Source organism: Echinops telfairi, unplaced genomic scaffold, assembly GCF_000313985.2.
Source record: "Echinops telfairi isolate 266 unplaced genomic scaffold, ASM31398v2 ScPeMD7_2;HRSCAF=8, whole genome shotgun sequence".
NCBI lineage: Eukaryota > Metazoa > Chordata > Mammalia > Afrosoricida > Tenrecidae > Echinops > Echinops telfairi.
Genome location: NW_022103898.1, coordinates 24563009 through 24582449, shown reverse-complemented (window position 1 = coordinate 24582449; position 19441 = coordinate 24563009). Strand labels below are relative to the sequence as shown.

The 19441-nt window shown below is 44.4% G+C and overlaps 1 protein-coding gene across 2 annotated transcripts in view; it reads right to left on the bottom strand.

Moving 5' to 3' along the window:
- IGF1 (insulin like growth factor 1) overlaps positions 1–19441 on the bottom strand; it is a 78798-nt gene that overhangs the window by 11142 nt on the left and 48215 nt on the right. The window contains exons 3-4 of one of the 2 annotated variants that reach the window (XM_045291669.1): positions 4273–4454; positions 2593–2647 (exon numbers count right to left, since the gene is read on the bottom strand). In XM_045291669.1, the coding sequence (XP_045147604.1) occupies positions 2593–2647; positions 4273–4454 (237 nt within the window). The remainder of the gene's footprint in view (positions 1–2592; positions 2648–4272; positions 4455–19441) is intronic. The other variant, XM_004700349.2, reaches the window with a different exon arrangement.

Genomic DNA, 19441 nt, shown 5'->3' with positions numbered 1-19441 from the left:
ATTTTTTACCAATTGGAGGACCATGATTCCTTTACATCAGTGTCTCCTCCTGGGTGGCCCTGGGGTGATCCAAAGGAGCTGCCAAAGGATATACCTATATCTTATCCTGGATTATGGGCTCTTGTACAAAAGTTTTTCATTGCTAGAGGGGTGCTGAGTAATTTTTTTTTCCTGAAAAGGAAATAAGCCAAATAAATTTAGGAGCCTATGGACTTTAGAGTCCCATTAGTTTCACACACAGTTGTGAACTTGATCTGTGTATTAAAGTGGCAACCGTGGAGTTTTAAAATCATGGCTACTTCAAGAAAGCACTGACAGGATTGATAGGTACATAGCATTTACCATATGATATTACTCAGCCAATTGCCACCTGTAGGAGTAATTCTTTAAGAATTTCACTTTAGGTTGCAAAAGGAAATCTCCAACATAGAAGATTTCTAGGAAATTCATTGTCTCCATTTCAACCTCCACTTTTTAAAAAAGAACTCTCCATTTGCCTCATGGTCCTCTGAGGGGCAAGAAGAGTCATTTAATCTCAGAAACACAATTCATCTCCGTGGCCCATTTTTCTGCCTATTTCATTTATTTGCCCATTTAGCCATCCAGAGCCACATATCACCAGGTATTGGTATTAGAAAGGAGAAGATGAAAACACGCTGAGTAATAGATGCCCCTGCTTTCTAGTTCATATTAGTCAGCATTCGTATATACACTTTCAAGATGTGTGCTTTAAACCAGTCCAAAACGAAATGCGTTTTAGTGCATGGGGGCTAAGCGGTCTTCCACAGGTAGGTTTTAGCGCTGTTTCTTCTTTCATCATCTTGTTGCAGCTCCCTTTTGAATTAAGTTTTCCTTTGGGTGTAATTTTAGGCTCATGAAGACTGGATGTTTTCTGATGACAGCTAAAACAAAGCAAGAATTATCGTTTATCCAGAGCCCTGAGTTAGCACTGACTTTTATTCCATCCTCAATGACCTTTCCAGGGTCATGGATTCTTCACTCTTCTGCGGCTGAACTGGGCTCCTCTGAAGCAGCAGCTGTGGCTGCTCTCAAGGGATGGTGGCAGTAAGTATTGGTCTGAGCTTGTGGCTGGTCCCAGAGCATGGGTGTCTTCGAAGCAGCAGCCAGTGGCTCTTCAGCCCAAGTAGCTGACCAGGTAGGCTCAGGCAACCATCTTGTTTTTGTCTTTTCTGATCATATAAGTTTTACTTCACAACTCACCGTGTCAATGACTTGGTTCCCATCTGGGGTTTCAGTATGCTTCTACTTGGACGTTTTCTGATCGGGCTGAGCTTTGAACATCTCTACTGTATTCCAGGATTCTGCATTTTCAATGAACTATGGAGAAAAGATGCTGCTGAAATAGAAGGCAGGGCAAGGGTCTGGTCATAACGGACCAGGCACAATGAAAGCCCCTTTAATCCATGGCATCTTTAAAGTAGGCTATGTGGCTGGAACGTGCCAATTCTTATTGTCATCATCTTAACTTCGCATGTCATCCTTTACTGGACTTAGCACTTTTTTCTTGAACCTTCTCTCAGCTCTTGATGGCGAACATTTGGATGATCTTGAATACTTTTTGCTAACCCTACCGATTAAATAAAGGAGTTGAATGAGTAGCTCTCTAAGAACCCAGGGATTTCTCTAAGATAACATGGTCCTAATGTTTTTCTGTAGCAGGAGTTCCCAAGATTTCAGATCTAGACCTGTCGAGGCATGTGTGTTTGCCTTTGAGGGAGAAAGATATTTCTTAGAGAGAAGGTCAGAAGACAAGAAGACAGTCATCAGACCTCAGAAGTCTTCAATATCAGATTTCCAAAGTGCACGAAAGAAAAAAAACCAGGTCAGTGACCACCTCTCACAGGTTACCTCATAGGCTTCACTGGCCATTAAGCAAACACTAGATTGCCCTTTGGCCTGAAACCTGGACTTGACTAAGAAATGGAGCCTTCAGTGGCAACCGTAGGAAAGGATCTCTGGGAACTTCTATGACACAATTCAGTCTTACGGAGAATTGTGGGCTAATGTTTAACTCTGGACATATTTTGAGAGGAGTAATTCTTCTATCCTAGATTTCTACAAATTTTTATGAAAATGCATCTAAAAGCCTTGCCTGCCTGTCTGATGCTTTTTACTCATTAAAAAATGGTTTCTTTGAGGGGTTAGGTTATGCCATGTTTGCCTCGTCTGATTTCTCTTCTTTCTTTGTTTGGTTTGTACTTTTTCATCCTTGGCACTGTCTTTCTTTGGATTTCCTTGGGCAGTGCATTTTGCTTTTCCGTGGTCTCCACCACCTGTCGCCACATTTTACAGCCCATGGACTCCTCTTCCTTCCATCCCAGGTGTTATCAGCCTCCACCAGGCCTGCGTCTCTCCAGTTCCTTTCCAGCACTTCCGGCTTTTCTTTCGGCAGCCTGGTTCTCTCTCATCGTTCTTGGCTCTGTCTGCTTACTGTTCCTGGCCTCCATTTCCCTCTGTGGTCAGAGGGTCTAGTTCCAGTCTCCCACCTCTGCTCTGTCTTCTGGCCTCTGATCTGCTGCCTTGCTTCTGCCCCCTCATTCTGCTCCCCTCCTGGGTGTTTCTTTGGCCCACCTTTCCTCCTCCTCTGAGACTTCTTGGCTTTCTTGTTGGTGGCTGGGGGCCGATACTGTAAACATCACAAAAATAATTGCATTGAGAACGGGCGGTTCCTGTGATGTCCCCCGAAGAGAGAGCCTCGGAGTCTGGACTCTCTAGGGTGTGAGGGATGGAGCATCGGCACTGGAGATGTCTATACCTCTGTCCCAAGACCCAGCATTTTAGATGTTTGGGTTGCGTTTCTGACACCCACCCCCACTCCCTAAGTAGACATTAAGAGTAACTAGATCACCATAGAAGAGAAAGCATTAACCTGCCCCGCCTCACCCCACCAAGCACACTTTCCTGCTATGTTCAATTAAAGGTTACTTTGAAGGAAGTAGCTCCCTGACTCCTTCAGAGGCTACTGTCATCTTTCTGGTTCCTTTCCACCTCCAGGGCTGGGTGCTTTGGGAGCCACCTCTGCTAAGCCCCACTATCTTCCTTCAGTCTTGGCTGCAGTGTAGGACCAGGAAGCAGCCAAGATGCCATGGTGAACTTCTTGGGTTCTCACCTCATGCTTTCTGTAGGATGGTAGTATGGGCTCTACAGGCTAAAACCCCAGGCTGGCATCTTTTAAGACTCCCTGAGGACACCTATTTATTTGTCTGCTCATCTAGCCTTTCCTTTTTCTTTCTACATGTTTCTCTTAAGTTCTCCTGCTTTCTACTTCGGGAATGAAACTAAAACCATAGTTGATCACTTACATCCATTTGGCCATTCACTCATTCATTCATTCACTCATTCAACAAAAACTTATCAAGTGGCCAGTTGTGCCTCAGTTCATTCACATCGGTCTGATGGCCTCGAAAGCAAAGCAGCTCTATGCTTCTTTCAAGTCTAGCTCTTAGAAAAAAGATGCCTGCAGATTTCCATCCTCAGAGATTGCTAGGTGTTCTTAGAGCCAAGTGGGATGTTCTAATTTTAACATTTTTGAAAAGTTATCTTTGCCACCACATGTGAATTTCAAATAGCTCCCATCTGAGAGTCTTTCAGTGGTTGCTGTTGTTTTTGTTTGCCTTTGTGCCGTCACAGATTCCCAGAAGGGTTGCATGCCTTGTTATTAATAACAACAACGACAGACATGAACACTTAATCATCACCAACTTTGTACAGGGGCACAAAAGCATCATATGGGCACTAGCTTACTTAATTGTCACAACATTCTGATGCCGTAGGTCTTATCTTCATGATACTGATGAACTGAGGCTTGGGTAGGTTGGGTTACTGGCCCAAGGGCTCTCAGGTGGGGAGGCGGGGGGAGAAACTTCAGTTTGTCTGATACCAATAGTTTCACCACTGCTCTCAAGGGTCTTCCAGATTATTCAGAGCAATGGGAGGGAGAATCCACATTGCCAAAGACCTGGAGGAGAGGCATGTTAAGGTGGGATTAAAATGCTCTTGACAGGCCACCCACGGGGCTATCAGGCCAACACTGATTCTAGGTGACCCAACAGGTGTCAGAGTAGAACTGTGCTTTACAAGTAGCTCACCAGGCCTGCTCCGCCAACATCTGCCGAGAAGCCACATTAACCATTTTCACCCCCCAAAAGGGGTAAGCTAGGAGACTAGAGGGCACCACCTTGGTTTGGCCCCTCCCCAGGACTACGATATAGATCAACTAAGGATAGCCAGATCCCCCCTGGGCTAGCTTACCTTCTGAGCCTTGGGCATGTCAGTGTGGCGCTGGGCACGGACAGAGCGGGCGGCCTTGGAGGCCTTCATGGGAGCACAGTACATCTCCAGCCTCCGCAGGTCACAGCTCCGGAAGCAGCACTCATCCACGATGCCTGTTTGAGGTGCCCGCCGACTGCTGGATCCATACCCCATGGGCTTGTCTGTACAAATCAAACGGAGAGCAGCCTGGCTTAAGGAGCATGTCTCATATCTTTACAGTCTTCCATCTAGCCATATCTTGCCAACTTACACACACTCTAATGTCTCTACCACTTCTCGATGCTTCCTCCCCCCACCACCACAGACCACACAGATCCTTCTGGAATCCATTATGTCTCCTAGAGGCTGTGTACCACACTCATGAGCACCATCTTATTGCCCACATACTTTATTTGTGCAAATTCTCACCAACTCTCTCGCGATGTATAGCCTTGTCTATTTCAAGTCCTATCATTTCTTAATGTATTGGGTTAGTTGGTGGGTGGCCAGGAATATTAGTTTTTACATAATTAATTTTCACATATTTCGCAAAAAGATCACATATTAAGACCCTTTCATCCTTTTAAAGTGTCCTGGTGGTGCAGTGATTACACAATAGGCTGCTCACCTTAAGGTCAGCAGTTCGAACCACCAGCCCCTCCGTGGGAGAAAGATGGGCTTTCTTTCTACTCCATCAAGGATTATGGTCTTGGAAAGTGCCAAGGGCAGTTGTAGCCTGTCCTGTAGAGCTGCTACGGGTTGGAATCGATTCAATGGTAGTGAATTTGGCTTTTGATTTTAATCTTTTTAGCAGTGTTGTTGAGAGTCGCCTTCCAGTTGATCTTGACCTGCGGCGGCCTCGTGTGCAGAGAGGAACTGCGCCACAGAATGTTCTACAGGCTGCGAATGACCGTCTTCTGAGGGGCCTCTGGGTGGGTTGAAGTGCCAACTGTTTGGGTGGTAGTCAAGTGTTTAACCATGTCTGCCACTCGGAAGCTCCTCTGTTGAACATTAAGGTTTCTTAATCTTTTTTATGTGAGGGACAGCTCACCTGTTTGCTTGCCTGCGTCCACTGTAAAATCAGATTTAGGGTCAAAGAGGTCTCAGATCTGGAAAGGACTCCTCTTCTGATTGATTGAACTCAGGCTCAGAGTCAGGAGTGAGTGGCTCAGGAACATTCACACACTAAGCGGTGAAGCCCAAATTCCAACTCAAATCGACTGCTGCCAAGCTCAAGGTCCTCACAGAGCCCAGGACACTGATTGTATGACTCTGTAAGATCCCTCCATTTACCAGTTTGTATAATGGGTTCATACAAGCTGCCTTGTAAACATGCTTTGAGGATTCTGTGAAATTCTGCATGAAGAGTATGTAGCCAGCCGCAAGTAATAGATCCTAAATTTGGTTACCATCCTTTGAACACTCCTCCCTTAGGTCTTACATGGTTAGTGAACAAACAGCACTGTCCCAATCAGTGACCTCCCCCAGCCTCAGAACTGTAGGCTGATGACAATACCAGTGTAAAAATGAAATCAGAAGAACCAATTCTGTTTTCTTGTAGAATAACTCTTAGACGGAGACAGAATGAACTTATGTTAGTCTGGGTAGACTAGAGAAACAAATCCATGGACACACATATGTGTATAAGAAAGAGATTTATATAAAAGAGCAATTGAACATTGAGAAAACATCCCAGCCCAGTCCAGATCAAGTCCATAAGTCCAATATTAGCCCATATTTCTGATACCAATCTATAAAGTCCTCTTCAGATTCACAAAACACATGTAATGATGCCGCATGTAGATCACAGGCCAGTGCGTAGGAAGTCCTTGGATCCAGTGGCATTGGAAGCATCTCAGTGCTGCCAGGGGTCTCTGCATCAGGGTGGGTCCATGTGTCTTGTCAGCTGCTATGTCTCCCAGGGAGTGTCCGAGAGAGAAGTGTCTCCTGCCTCCAAGGAGGAAGTACTGGATTTTCCAGAATTCTCAGGAGAAGGCCATGCCGACATAGAGGTCTCATTGGCTATCTCCAGATTGACAGGTTAGACTTCACCCCTGCACACTTAATCCTCAAATTGACACCAGATTAGGTGACTACCACAGAACTCAATTTCCACTTTTCACATGACTTTGATAGCTTGGAGGAAACACTGTGAATCAAATGTTGGAGATGTCTTTACAAATCAATTACCCCTCTCTACTTGTCACGTCAGTTTGGGTTTGCTCATACCTTTACTGAGTGGCTCTAGAAGTAAAAGAGAGGGCAAACCAAGCGTATATAGAACAGAAACTGTTCCTGAGTGAGCTGTACATGGCTTGCTATAGTAAAACTTCGATCCAACCCAAACTTTCATAAAAATGAGCAGATAAAGAAGACACCAGCAAAGCTTCTCTTGGGTAAGGCAGAGATATATCTGTATCTATATATCTACATATATCTGCTTTCACCTTTCTCTCTTGCCTTGGGGGCTTGGAGTGGGTGGGTCTTCTTCAATGATACACAGGCTGCATGGAAGAAAACCTGTGAACTATTGATCCAGAAGGTCGTGATTGACTCAGCCTGGCATATTTTCCATCTCAATTCCTAGGATGCCTATTTTTAAAAAAGTCTTACGTGGTGATGACGTCATACTTCAGGTTGGGGTTTTGAACGTCAGAATCGCCGTGTACATGTTGCATTCCCCAGCTCAGGGGCGGCGTGAGTTCAGACCCATGGTAATGGCCTGCTACCAAACTAGTTTGGCCATTGGTCACTGGGGTGAACTCCTTATGACTGCCTTGCTGCTCAAAGTGCCAGCTGTTCATGGCACCCTTTAAGAACGTAAATGATTTCCTGATGCTTGGCTCAGCAGCTCCTGGAGCTGGAGGCTGCCTTTGGAAGGCCGGTTTATTGTCATTCTCAGGGTAGTTGGAGGGAGGGACTTAGGGAGAGTTCACTTGTGGTCTCTCTGGGAAGGGTCTAGGGCTTTGACTTGGTTGTGGGGCTGAAGAGGAATTCAGCAGCTGTCCCCGGTAGAAACCTCGGTGGTGCTTTCTCTTGCTCTTGGAGGTCTGGTACAGAAGAGGTCGCAGAGCTTCTGCTGGCCAGCCAGACCCTGGCAGGCCAAGACAAGGCTGCTCCCCTGAGCTCTTTAAACAACGCTTTTGTTTTTGCTTTTAAAAATCATTTCCTGGGACTGTAAATTAGCAGAAAGACACAAATGAAGTTGCATGGTTCTTTGTAATCCACAAAGGACCTCAATCGACTTCCTGCTTGGTGGCTATTTCAAAAGGCCAAAGCGGTCAGCCAGAAAAGGGCAGTTGCTATGATTTGATTTTTCTCTCAGGATGAGGATGAAGGAGATTACTTGGTCTAGGATGCAGTAACTACCCCTACAGGGCAACATAGATAATGGGTGCTCTTTGCTGAAGTGTTACATCTCTTAATGGACCCTACTTGGGACACTTGGTTGTTGATTATAGGAGAGCAATTTGGTGGTTGGGTGTAGGATGGTGGGAATTGTTCCCAAAACTTTCAAACTTGGCTCACTCAGAAACAACTGATTTCAAAATGCTTTCTAATGGGTGGAGATGAAGAGGGATGGATGTTTGGATTCTAGGACCTGTTTAGCCCTTCCATTTAAACATCGCCCCCTTGATCCTTCTTTTTATACCTGACAGGTCCTGGACTTCCTTGTTTGCTACTTTAGGGGGGCACCAATCTTCACCGTCGGATGGCTGAGAATTATCCAGGGGTTGCCCTCATTCTCTTACAACTATCAACAGCTATGAAACCTGCAAGGGTTGTACCTTTTGGGAAAGAGGAATCAACAGTACAGCAAATAATAATAAAAATAATCATAATCATAGCACATGCCTGGCATCTGGATTGTTACTTCTCTTAGGTAAGCTCAGAGTTTGCTTGGCTTGGTCGATAAGATAGTTGTGCTTTTGAGTTCATAGATTGATAGATTTAGGAATGGAGAATTAGGGCTTTTCTGGAAAACACCATAAAGGAAGTTCCTCTTAAGTTCATATCTGTCTTTTACTTGTTGCTTTTTCAAGAGTGGTCTGCAGACATGGATTCTGGCCTTCAGAGTACTATTTCTAGCTCCTAAAATGCTAGAGAGATGGCTTGCTTTGTCTATTCATAACATCTACAGTGGATTCTCCTGATGCCTACAATTGACTCATTGTGTTTCATTGAGAACGTATGAATATAATAAGTATTTACTTATTGCCTTTTAAGGCTTAATTTATCTTTTGAAGTGTCCTCTAGGCACAATTTCTGGTCCTACATCAAGATATTTAAAACAACAACAACAACAACAAAATCTCACCAATTGAGAGGCCACAGTTGAAGGTCCAAGGTTTGTCCTTTAACTTCAAATGTTTAAATGGCTTCTTTTTTCAGAACTAAAATAAAGCTATTTGGGGGCTATTACAGGCTCATGCTGGAACCATGATACAATATGATTTTCTAGAAAGGCAATAACACAATCTGCTCCTGTATCAGTTTTAAGAAAACAGGTATTTTTTATGACCTCTATATCAAAGCTATTGTCATTATGGTGATCTGTTTTCCATGAGCCGTGACCATTTGTTCCATACTTGTCTTTAAACATTCCTTGTCATCTCTTCGGCCTTTTGGCTAAGATCAAGTGTAGTAAAAATTCCTTATCAGGCACTATGTGATTCCATTCCAGTGGGAAAAGTCAGAAAAAGAAGGCAAATAGAATACGAATATTGGCTTGCTGTAAGAAAAACATTTCTTACACTTTGAGTTCAAAAGAATGAAAAATGGGACCGATTTCCTTGGAAGGTGAAGGACTCTCCATGAGTGGAAATGTAACTAGAGGCCCCTTCCTTGAGACCTCAAGTGCAGATTTCTATATCAAACAGAGTCATGACTGTGAAGGCCTTTTCTAAATCTAAGATTTTAGGAAAGGTGACGAAATGGATGTAAAAACTTATCTGGGTCAAATACTCACTGGTTGGAAACCAGTGTCTTTAAATACTTTCCGGCTGATCAGTTGGCCTCAGGTCTATTCCAACTCAGGGAGCCCAGGCGCGTGTGCGGGTAGGAATGTGCTCTACCGGGTTGTCAAATGGACTGTTCAGGAGCTTATCGAGCTTTCTCTTGGGCTCTTCTGGGTCGACTTGAACCATCAGTCTTTGGGTTAGTAGCTGAAAATGTTAACCGTTGGCTCAACCCAGGAGTTCCATAGCTTAGAAGAGGATTTTCCCCCTTTACCTATCATTTGCACTCTCAAAGGTGCTCACAATAGAATTTTGTTATGCTTCCTGGATGGAACAACAAATGGCAAGTGGCTGAGATGGTTCCTGTAGCAATAGACATACAAGTACAAGAGTTCTGCTATGTTGACATTAAGAAGCACCCATCTACCTGCTCCACCATTTCTTACTGACAAACTCGTGGCATTGAAAATGTATATATTTACATAGATGAGAATAACTGAAAAAGGACCGCTACTAAGGTCCCATTCCATACGTGCATAGGTTTAGTCTAAGCAAAACACTTTTAAATATGTGTCTATGATCAATTTCCAAGTCAACATTGACTCACGGGGACCCAAGTGAAGAATTTTGACTCATGGTGACGCCACGAAGAATGGGGCTTCATAGGATTTTCAAAGGCTAACTTTTCAGAAGTAAATCTCCAGCCCTTTCTCCCAACGGTGCCCTGGTGTAGTGGTTACGCATTGGGGTGCGATCCACATGGTTAGCAGTTCAAAACCACCAGATGCTCCGTGGGATTTCTACTCCTGTGAATAGTTACAGTCTCAGAAACTCACTGGGAGTCACGATGAGTCAACGTCGACTCCATGGAAACTGCAAGCAAGGTGACAAACTAGGCAGAAACACTACACAAACCCATTACAACAGAGACAAGAGTGCTCTAAGGCAACAGATACAGATAATCTTGGAACACTGAATTTCAGAAAAAAGGACAGAGGTGTGGATTAAATACTCTCTGGGAGAAGAATCTGAGCAAAAGCAGTGAGAGAAGAGACAGACAGGTGAATTGTCTGCTAGTCTGACAGAGGGCGGCCATCTTGAACTTTTGTACAGATATACACCCTTCTTGGACTTTTTTTGTTGCCATTTTGATATGTTGTAAACCAAGGAACACAGAATTCTTGCGGGGAGGGGAGGTTTAACTTATCCAAACCCATGGCCATTGTGTTGATTTGGACACACAGCGACCCTATGTATGATTTCTGAGACTGTAAAGTATTACAGGAGCATACAGCCTCATCTTTCTCCTACAGAGTGATTCATGGATTTGAACTGCTGATCGTGGAGTGGGAGTCCAATGCCTAACTCACAATGCCACAAGGGAAGAGCTAGAAAGATACAAATATTCTCAAGTGTGTAGTCCTAGATTGAGGATATATCAAGAAACAATAGCTTCACATTTTTATATTTTTGTTCAATAAAGTTTTCTATGATTGTGTAGTAATACCTTTTGACTGACCCTCATATATTTTGTTAATAGTTTTACTCCAGAGATTTCATATCATGAAAGTTAAAGATTGCTTAGCAGAGAAATTGGCTACCACCTCACTGAGACCTTGATTTTCCTACCAGTAGACATAATGTTTAGTCACAATGCATTGCTGTTTCTTGAAAGTTGGCCAACAGACAGAATTCCAATGGTTAAACAGCTGGCTTCTATAATAACAGCACTTCCCTTTAAATAATGCATGGTCAGTGGAGTAATTCAATAATCTTCAGGGCAGACTTGCTAGTTACAAGGGGTTTGGGCAGAGTTGCGGCATCATCAAAACCACACCAATTAGCTGACTCTCACATTTTGTCATGGAGGCAGGAACTTGCTTCCCTCCATCTGTGAGGGGGAACGTGCAGTGCTGATATTTCACTGGGCTCATCAATTCCAGGGCAAAAGGCTGTGGCCGTTCATCATTGGTCAAACAGTACCACCTTCATAGGCACTGTGTAAACTTCCATTTCTTTCAGGTTTGGGGGAATGTCGGTGGGAACCTACATTGGGCTGCAATTTCCTTTGAAGCTTCTCTTCTTATCTACTGAGACAGCTTTAATTTACCTATATTTATCATTGGCATGAGGAAAAATTAACTAAAATAATATGTATTGAAATAGTAAAATAATGAACATCTGCCCCCTATACCACCACTACCAAATAGGGTCGCAGTCGGTGTAAAGACAAGCACTTGTTACTCTTTGGGTTCTGAGAATAAAACTATTTTCTAAAATTTGCCAGCAGGAGGAAGCTCTAAAAGGGAGAGATTTTTGAAAGCAGGCAAAAAGAAGTAAGACAATTCTGGTGGGATTTCCTGGACTATTTCTAGACAATTCTCAATTATGATGGTCTGATGGATGACACAAATGGGATTAGATAATAAGAAACTAATTTGTGTTTAATTTTGATTAACTGAGGACTGGTTATATCATTAAAAATTGTTGTTGAAAATCTATAGAAGCCAATAAATAATATTTCTTAGACTATTTATCTCAAACATCTGACAATTTAGAGTCAGTTGGCATGGTTAGGATAAGGCTGCTCTGTTTTACCGAACAAAAATTCACTTAGCTGACAAATTTTTCTGTGCAATGCTAACTAGTGGGAAACTTGGGTAAACTGTGAATAATCTTTAAATTGTCTCCATTTTAGTACATTAGTTACGATTTTCATTTGTGGAAAAGGAAGACTCATGTCTCAACATTGCCTACAAAGTTGGTGACCTTCTATGACAAACTGAACATTTTTTGTGACTTTCTCATATGAGGAAAATTATTACAATTAGATTGCTAGCCAGACCTGAATGGGCAATGACAGACACTTCCTGAATTCAGAGAGTTTGCATTCAACTAAATGTTTCTTGGTGACTAAGGATTTTGCCTTTTAATGCTTTGTCTACAAAATCACACTTGAATTAAAATAGCTATTGGGATGTACACAGTCTTGTGCTTAGTAAAGATATGGAAAGAAACTGTTATAACTACAAATTGGCAACATATTACACATTTGGAACAATGTGGTATGTAAGCCATCAAAAGCACATTGGTGTTAGGATTAAATGAATTATCAACTTCAAAGTTGTCAGACATTTGACATTAAAATAATTTAAAGCTATTTCTCTAACACACACATGTAATCTGCCTTATGTGCTGCTAGAGGACCCAGTTGGTTTCTGCTTTTCTGGTGGAGAACCTGCTAGAGAGAGAACCATTCCAAGTGGAATTGACCTTTGGCATCTTTAAAAATGAACACCGAGAAAACGTTCTCTTTTCTGTGAACAGAATATCATATTTTTTTCTCTGAAAACCTATCAAATGTAGGCATCGATTTCACTTTGGGCCTGTGTTAATTTTTAATTGTGTTTTCTAGTCCCACTTCTTCTCATTTGGATGAGGTCATCTTTTCTAGGAATCATGGCCCTGTTTGACCTGCCGCCACCCCCACCACTCAGCAACTTTTTCTCAGCCACTAATTCCTATAACCCAAAGGACCAAAGTTTTCCTGTTACCCAATCATGTCAGTGATTGTGTATTTCTGTGTCCAAAAAAAAAAAAAAAGAGTTCCAGCTCTATAGGGCTGCTGCCTTCACCAGACCGTCCTTTCTTTTGAAAGCCCCAACTCAAAGGCAGGTATGAAAAGGATATTATTCAGACCATGTCTGTTTCCAAGGTCCAAGAGTTAAAACACAAAGCCCGGGAGTAGGCACAAGTAGATTAAGCAGAAATACTGCTGTTTTAGGACTCATTGAGAAATGGGCCGACAGACGGTGGGTGGGGGTGGGGGGGGCAACATGATGTATTATTTCAGCCGGATACAATGCCCTGAGGGGCAGCATCTTGCCAGGACAGCACAATCTACTAGCTTAGGTCTGATTCCAGGGCTTGGCTTGGGAGAGATGGATATAGTCAACAAAATTATACTCTGGCAAAAGAAACACTTTGCTGGACAGAACTGTCATCCTAAGGGAATGGTTTGGTTTATCGACATCCAAGGTAAAAGATAATCAAATGCCAGGAGGTCATTTTCATGTTTGAATTATGTCAGCCAGGCCTGCTATATAGGCTAGCTACCAGTTCCTAGTTACTGAGTATCTCTGATTTAGACCATGTTACAGGACGTGAACATGATCTGTCTGTGACGTCTGTCCTCTAAGCGAAGGAGGCAACAGGGAGCTTGGTTAAAAGCACAGGTTTGGGAGACAGGCAGACCTGGAGTCTGCCATTTATTCACTGTGCACTTTGGGCAAGGACCAAACCTTCTAAACCTCCGATCCTTCTAAGTAAAATGGAGATCCTTGGAATGCCTGTCTGGATTGTTGTCTAGACCAAATGGGAATGTATGTGGAGTGCTTTTACATGGTGAGGAGGGCACAGTCAATGCGAAACAAGTATGAAATATTACTGTAGCTACATCATTGTAGGGATCAGGAACTGTAACTAAACCCATGCTAACTCTGCCTGGAATGGTAACTATTATGAAGGATCTCTGGTGGCACAGCGGTGCAAGCTCTTGGATGTGAAATGAAACGTCTGTGGTCAGGGCCCCCATTGGAGATGTAGCTGTCTACTCCTGTGAAGACTTACAGCCATGGAAACTTTAAGGGGCTGTCCTAATCTTTCCTATAGGGTCCCTTTGGGTTGGAATCTGCTGGACAGTAACACGTGTCATTATTGGAGCCCCAGCATGATGCAAATGGGTAATGGGCTCATCTACTAACCAAATGGTTGGAGGTTTGAGCCTACCTAAAAGGGTCTCAGAACAACCAGTCACTGAAAACTCCATGAGCATCATCCTACTTTGACACACAAGAGGCCATGAAGTGGGGCGGGGGCTTTGCCACAGCAACTGGTTGGGTTTAATATAATTATTACTATCATGGAGTTGAGTTGGCCAACCCAACTAGCTGGGCAAGTGTCCTCTTCTTCCTTTGTAGTTCCAAAATGCACCTGACTTAGTTTATTGTGCCAACCTGGCCAATAAACACATGTGGGGTTAGTGGAAGGGCGGAGGGATAAATGGCTTGGTGAACCTCGCCTTTCTGGTTCTCGGGTCTCTTGATTTCTGATGGTTGGACCAGGGTGCAGCTGCCTTAGCCAGTTCCCTGCTCCAGCTGGCAAGGCTCACTTCCTGAGGAGAAGCCGCATGGACCTACCCTGATGCAGCCCTGGTGCTGGAGCAGCCATGTGGAGACCCCTGAGATGCTTACATGTTCACTGATTTGGCTTTCCTTCTGCAGTCAGCATCATAGTATGTGTTTTGTGAGATGGAGGAGGACTTTGTGGATTGGTGTTGGACATATGGGTTAATGTTGGACTTTTGGGCTTGGGCAGCACTGGGCTGGGATGTTTTCTTGATGCGCACTTACCCTTTATATAAAACTCTCCCTTATACATGAGTTTCTGTGGATTTGTTTCTCAAAAGTACCCAGACTAACACAGCACCCCTTTCTAAGTTTGGTTCAAGAAGATGCTGTTTCTCAATACAGGTCCATGCTCTATTTAAATAAAGGAATACCTGTCCCCTTGAAGAAAAGGAACCCTATGTGGTATAGGCTGGCACAAAAGAGTTTGGAGCCAGGGTATATGCTCTAGGAGAATGGATGTTATAGACAAGTCCAACAAGTCAAAGTCATATGGAATTATCTTCACTCATTTTTACTTTTGACTCCTCTCCTAGCTAAAAAGATGGCTTTAAAGGTCTTAAGACCCATCCACTTCTTTGAAAGGAGGGCTGCAGGGCATAGGGCAGGTGAGAGAGACACAGACTCAATGGGACATTGCTGAGTCATAAAGGGAAAGGAAGGCCTGGTGCCTGCTACAACACGGATGGAACTTGAAAACACCACGCTGAGGGAAATAAGTCCATTACAGATACAGTGTGATCTCACTTACAAGTCATGTCTACAATAGGCAAGTGCATAGAGATCCACATTTACTAATGGTTTCCAGGAGCTGGGGAGAGAGAAAGGAGAAAGGGCAGGGAAGTCACTGCTGGGTAATGGAAAAAACTAGAAACGGGTAATGATGGTTGTACAACATAATAAACAATGCCACTGAATTGTTCCTGAAAAAGTTGAAATGGCAAATGTTGCTTTTCTTTTTTGTCTCTGTGTGTGTGTATGTATCACAAACAAAGAAAAGGAGAGATGGAACTATACAGTCTGAGTGGATTCCCAAGCATTTTCAATTAGCATATGCATTTCTCGCTTCTCTCTTTCTGCCATGCCCCACTTAGAACATATTTTTTAATCTCTCTCTTCACTTGTATATTTTCTCTTCTTCTATTCTCTCTCACCATTTGTCCTTTCTTGCTATTGGCAGTCATTGGCACTTATTTCCCTCACTGATGAGCGTTGGGGCAAAAGCTTGAGTCTTGCCGAGTTCATGGTAGGCTAAGAATTAGAGTTTCGTTCCCTGCCTGCAATGACGGCACACTATGGCTCCTTCTTCTGCCACCCAGGCTTTGGGAATCAGCAGCCACCAAGTATACAGTGTCAGCAGGCGCACTTCATCACTACTCCATCTTGGACCCTCGCCCGAATGCGCTTCCAGCCGATACAGAGAGAAAGATTCAGAAGGGATGTTGAGGAATGGCGTTTGTGGTCCTCAGTTATCTCATTTCCTTGAGAAAGACCGTGACGAAAATTGTAAGCCGAGTCTGGCTCCAACCTGAGATTGTAGCCATGCCACCCACATGATCTCCTGCACTTACACAGCTATTGTTAGGTTGACTTTCTCAGATGTGGGAAGAGAGGCCCTGTAGTCAAAACACCGGGCATTCATGAATAGAGGAGTAAATGCCCCTCTTCCCGGTGCCCCTGTAAGATGAATCAGCCAAAGGAGTATTCAAATGCGTTCTCTTTATTTTTAGTTTCACTCTGAAGTCTATCGTTTCTCTTTTCTTTGCACTTGGCACCTGCCCTGCATTCTCAGGGGCCCTGCTCCCAGTCAGTCTCCTCACTCAAGCCTCTGTTTTTCTCTTGGGGCACATCTGGAGATTTTCCCAGGGGTGGGTGTGACCTGCTCAGGTTGGTAGGTGAAGAGGTGCCAGCTGCCAGGGCTGTCTGGCTCTTCTGAAGGGCGAGAGCTGGGAGGTAGAGGCCCCGTCAGGTGAGGTATCCGGGCCTGCAGCAGGGAGGCCACTGTGGGACGGCGGCCCCTGCAGCAACAGACACTGCCCTGGGCAGGCTCGCAGAGAAGGGAGCAGCCAGAGTCAGCGACAGATTGAACACTGGGAGGAGAGGAAAGTGGGAGGGAGGAGGTGGGTCGGGCGAGGCATGAGAGTAATTAGCGCATGGCGTGCACTTGGACGCCAGTTGGGTTTTGTGTGTGATGGCCTTTTCATGCCCGTGGGTTCGCTCTGTTGCTCTTGGCTTGGACGATCTTGGGATTGTTTTCTATTGCACCTCGCACAGTGCCACATGCAGAAAGGGCATGAAAAGAAGGCAATACTGGCAGCTTCCAGATGATCAATGGACTCCATTCCTAAATTTGTTTCTAAGTCCAATTTTGTATATAAGGGCGGTTCGTTGCGAAAGCCAGCTAGCAAATTACCTAATAAATAAATAAACTATATAGAAATATACCTTTCTATGCATTAAGATATAAAAGGTTTCTTAATACACTAAAATATTGTGAAACAAATAGCACAAGAATAATAGTTTTCAAGAGTGTTGTGAAATAGCCCCCGTTTGCAATTGCAAACCATTGGATGTCCCTCGAATTTTTCAGATATTTGTAACCCAGGCACTGTCTGTAGACAGTATACTGAATACTGAAAATGACCCTGGATGCTAGCCCTCACCCTCTGAAATTCCATTTTCTCAGGTAGCCGTCAACACCCTGGGGAGCAGCAAGCGCCCCTTCTAGCCACATCCCTCTAAAGGTCCTTTGGCAAGGCTGTGCCCCTCACTCCTCCACCAAGGATGTGTGTGTGGTGTACCGGTGCCGCACTTGCAACAGTAAGAAATCAAACCACGAAATGAAGTTTGGTGCGAGAACCAGGGGTCCCTTCTGTTTGGGGATTTAATTTCAGATAAAATAAGGTGTCGGGACCCGACTGAAGGAAAGCAAGAGAGGATGCTACTCTTGCCAGAGGAGAACCCCCACTGTGGAGGAGGGCTGGAGAGGCTGGGGGACTTGGGAGTGCACCTCAAGGAGTCAAGGCCAGTCTCCGCTGCCACAGCAGTTAGGACACCGGGAGACAAGGTTGTGTGTGGAGAGTGCAGAAGCCAGCGCAAAGTGGGACGCAGTGGGAATTAGAAGACAGTGAAAAAGAGCCCTTTAGAGCAGCGGTTTTCAGCCTGTGGGTGGTGACCCCTTTGGGGTCCAATGATCCTTGCACCGGGATCACCCGATTCTTAACAGTAGCAAAATGACAGTGATGAAGCAGCAACGAAGATAATGTTGTGGTTGGGGGCTCACCACCGCCTGAGGACCTGTATGAAGGTTGAGAACCGCTGCTGTAGAGTATTTTGGTCAACCCGTTGAAGCAGGAGGGAAGGACCACACTCTCTTTTGAAAGCCAGGACCCCAATGACGACAAGAGGGAAGATGGCACTTAGAGCTAACGGCGAGTTGGGGAGAAGAGCCTTTCCTGAAACCTGTAGACATGGACCTTTCCCACTCCTCTTCACGAAGAGGACCAAATGTCTGTCCCAGAAAAGTCACAGCATCCACCAAGTGGATTCTGACTCCCAAAAGGGATGTGGAAGTTTCTCGGGGGTCATTTTTTAGACATCAATTGCCATGCCTTTCTCCCCATGTCCCTGTGGCTGGCATCAAATCTCCAGCCATTCAGGGAGCAGCGAAGCACATTAACCATCTGCACCACTCGGGAAGTCCCGTTGTTTTTGGAAGGTTGTTAATTTTGTGGCCGACATGTTATGAGTGGTTGTTGTTTGCTAACATGCAGTTTGACCCATTCCCATGGTGTCTGCCAATGGCCTAGGAGTTGTCTGAATGATATTCATTTCCTTCCAGAGGGACAAATGCAGAGTTTGTCTGGAAAAGTCCAGCCACAATGACATATGATCTCGTCCCCGATCATTTAACTAGGCTTCCAGGCAAGCCTTCCTCTGTGTACCATTGGTACCCACTGCCTGTGCGGAGGACGAGATCAGAAGACAGTGATTAGAGACAGGTAACTTCTCATAAAATAACCTAAGGTCAAAGGTGCCGCATCATTTTACAAATCTATACAAGGATTTCTTATGCAAGTTGCAGTGTTAATGAACAAAATTCCAAGCAGATGAAGCTTAACTGTTCATTCATTTAAATCAAGACTTGGATATTTTAGGAGTTTTCAGGGGAAGACCAGACTCACCAGACCATCCTTTATTTCTTTTCTTTCTATAGAATTTTGACAATTTTTCTCTCCTTCCCCCCTTAATATTTGACTACTTAAGCATGACTGACTTTAAGTACTTTCCTCAAGTCATTATATTTTAGAATTTCATCTATCTTGGGATGTGAAGGCAAGCTCAGGGTCAATAACAAAGGTCCAAGGCTGAACCTTCTGGCTCTTAGCCCCTACTTGCCTCTCGATGCTCACATTGTTTTCCTGAACGGAAGAAGTGAACTCGGAGGAGAGGAAAAGACAGAGGTGAGGTTAAATTGTGGCTGGTGCCTGAGCTAAATCATGTCCTCGTCTTATTTCTTTTGGGATCTTATTTCTTTTGGGATCGGCACCCCCGCAAGCATCTCCAGACTGACTCATTAGACGCTTTTTTAGAAGATATCATTAGCCAGGAAGAACAATCTCTGACCTCTTTTACTAACTTCAACAAAGAAATATATTTTCAGTCTGTGATATGAGCATGTCAGAGTGGGCTTGGCATTGGGCTGCAACCAGCAAGATAAGCAGGTGGACACCATCAGCTGCCCCACGGGAGGAAGATGAGCCTCGCTACTCCCATCAAGGCTTGTAGTCTCGGAAACCCCCGGGGCCAGTTCTGCCCGGTCCTAGGGGGTCAGTCCCAGCTGGAATCCACTCAAAGGCAGTGAGTTTGGTTTGGTTTGGATATTAGCTGGAGGAATCAACCTCTTATCTCACCCCACCCCCCGCCTGCCACTACGCACACACATACACACAGCACATCTGAATGACCCCACCCCCGCCTGCCACTACACACACACATACACACAGCACATCTGAATGACCCCAC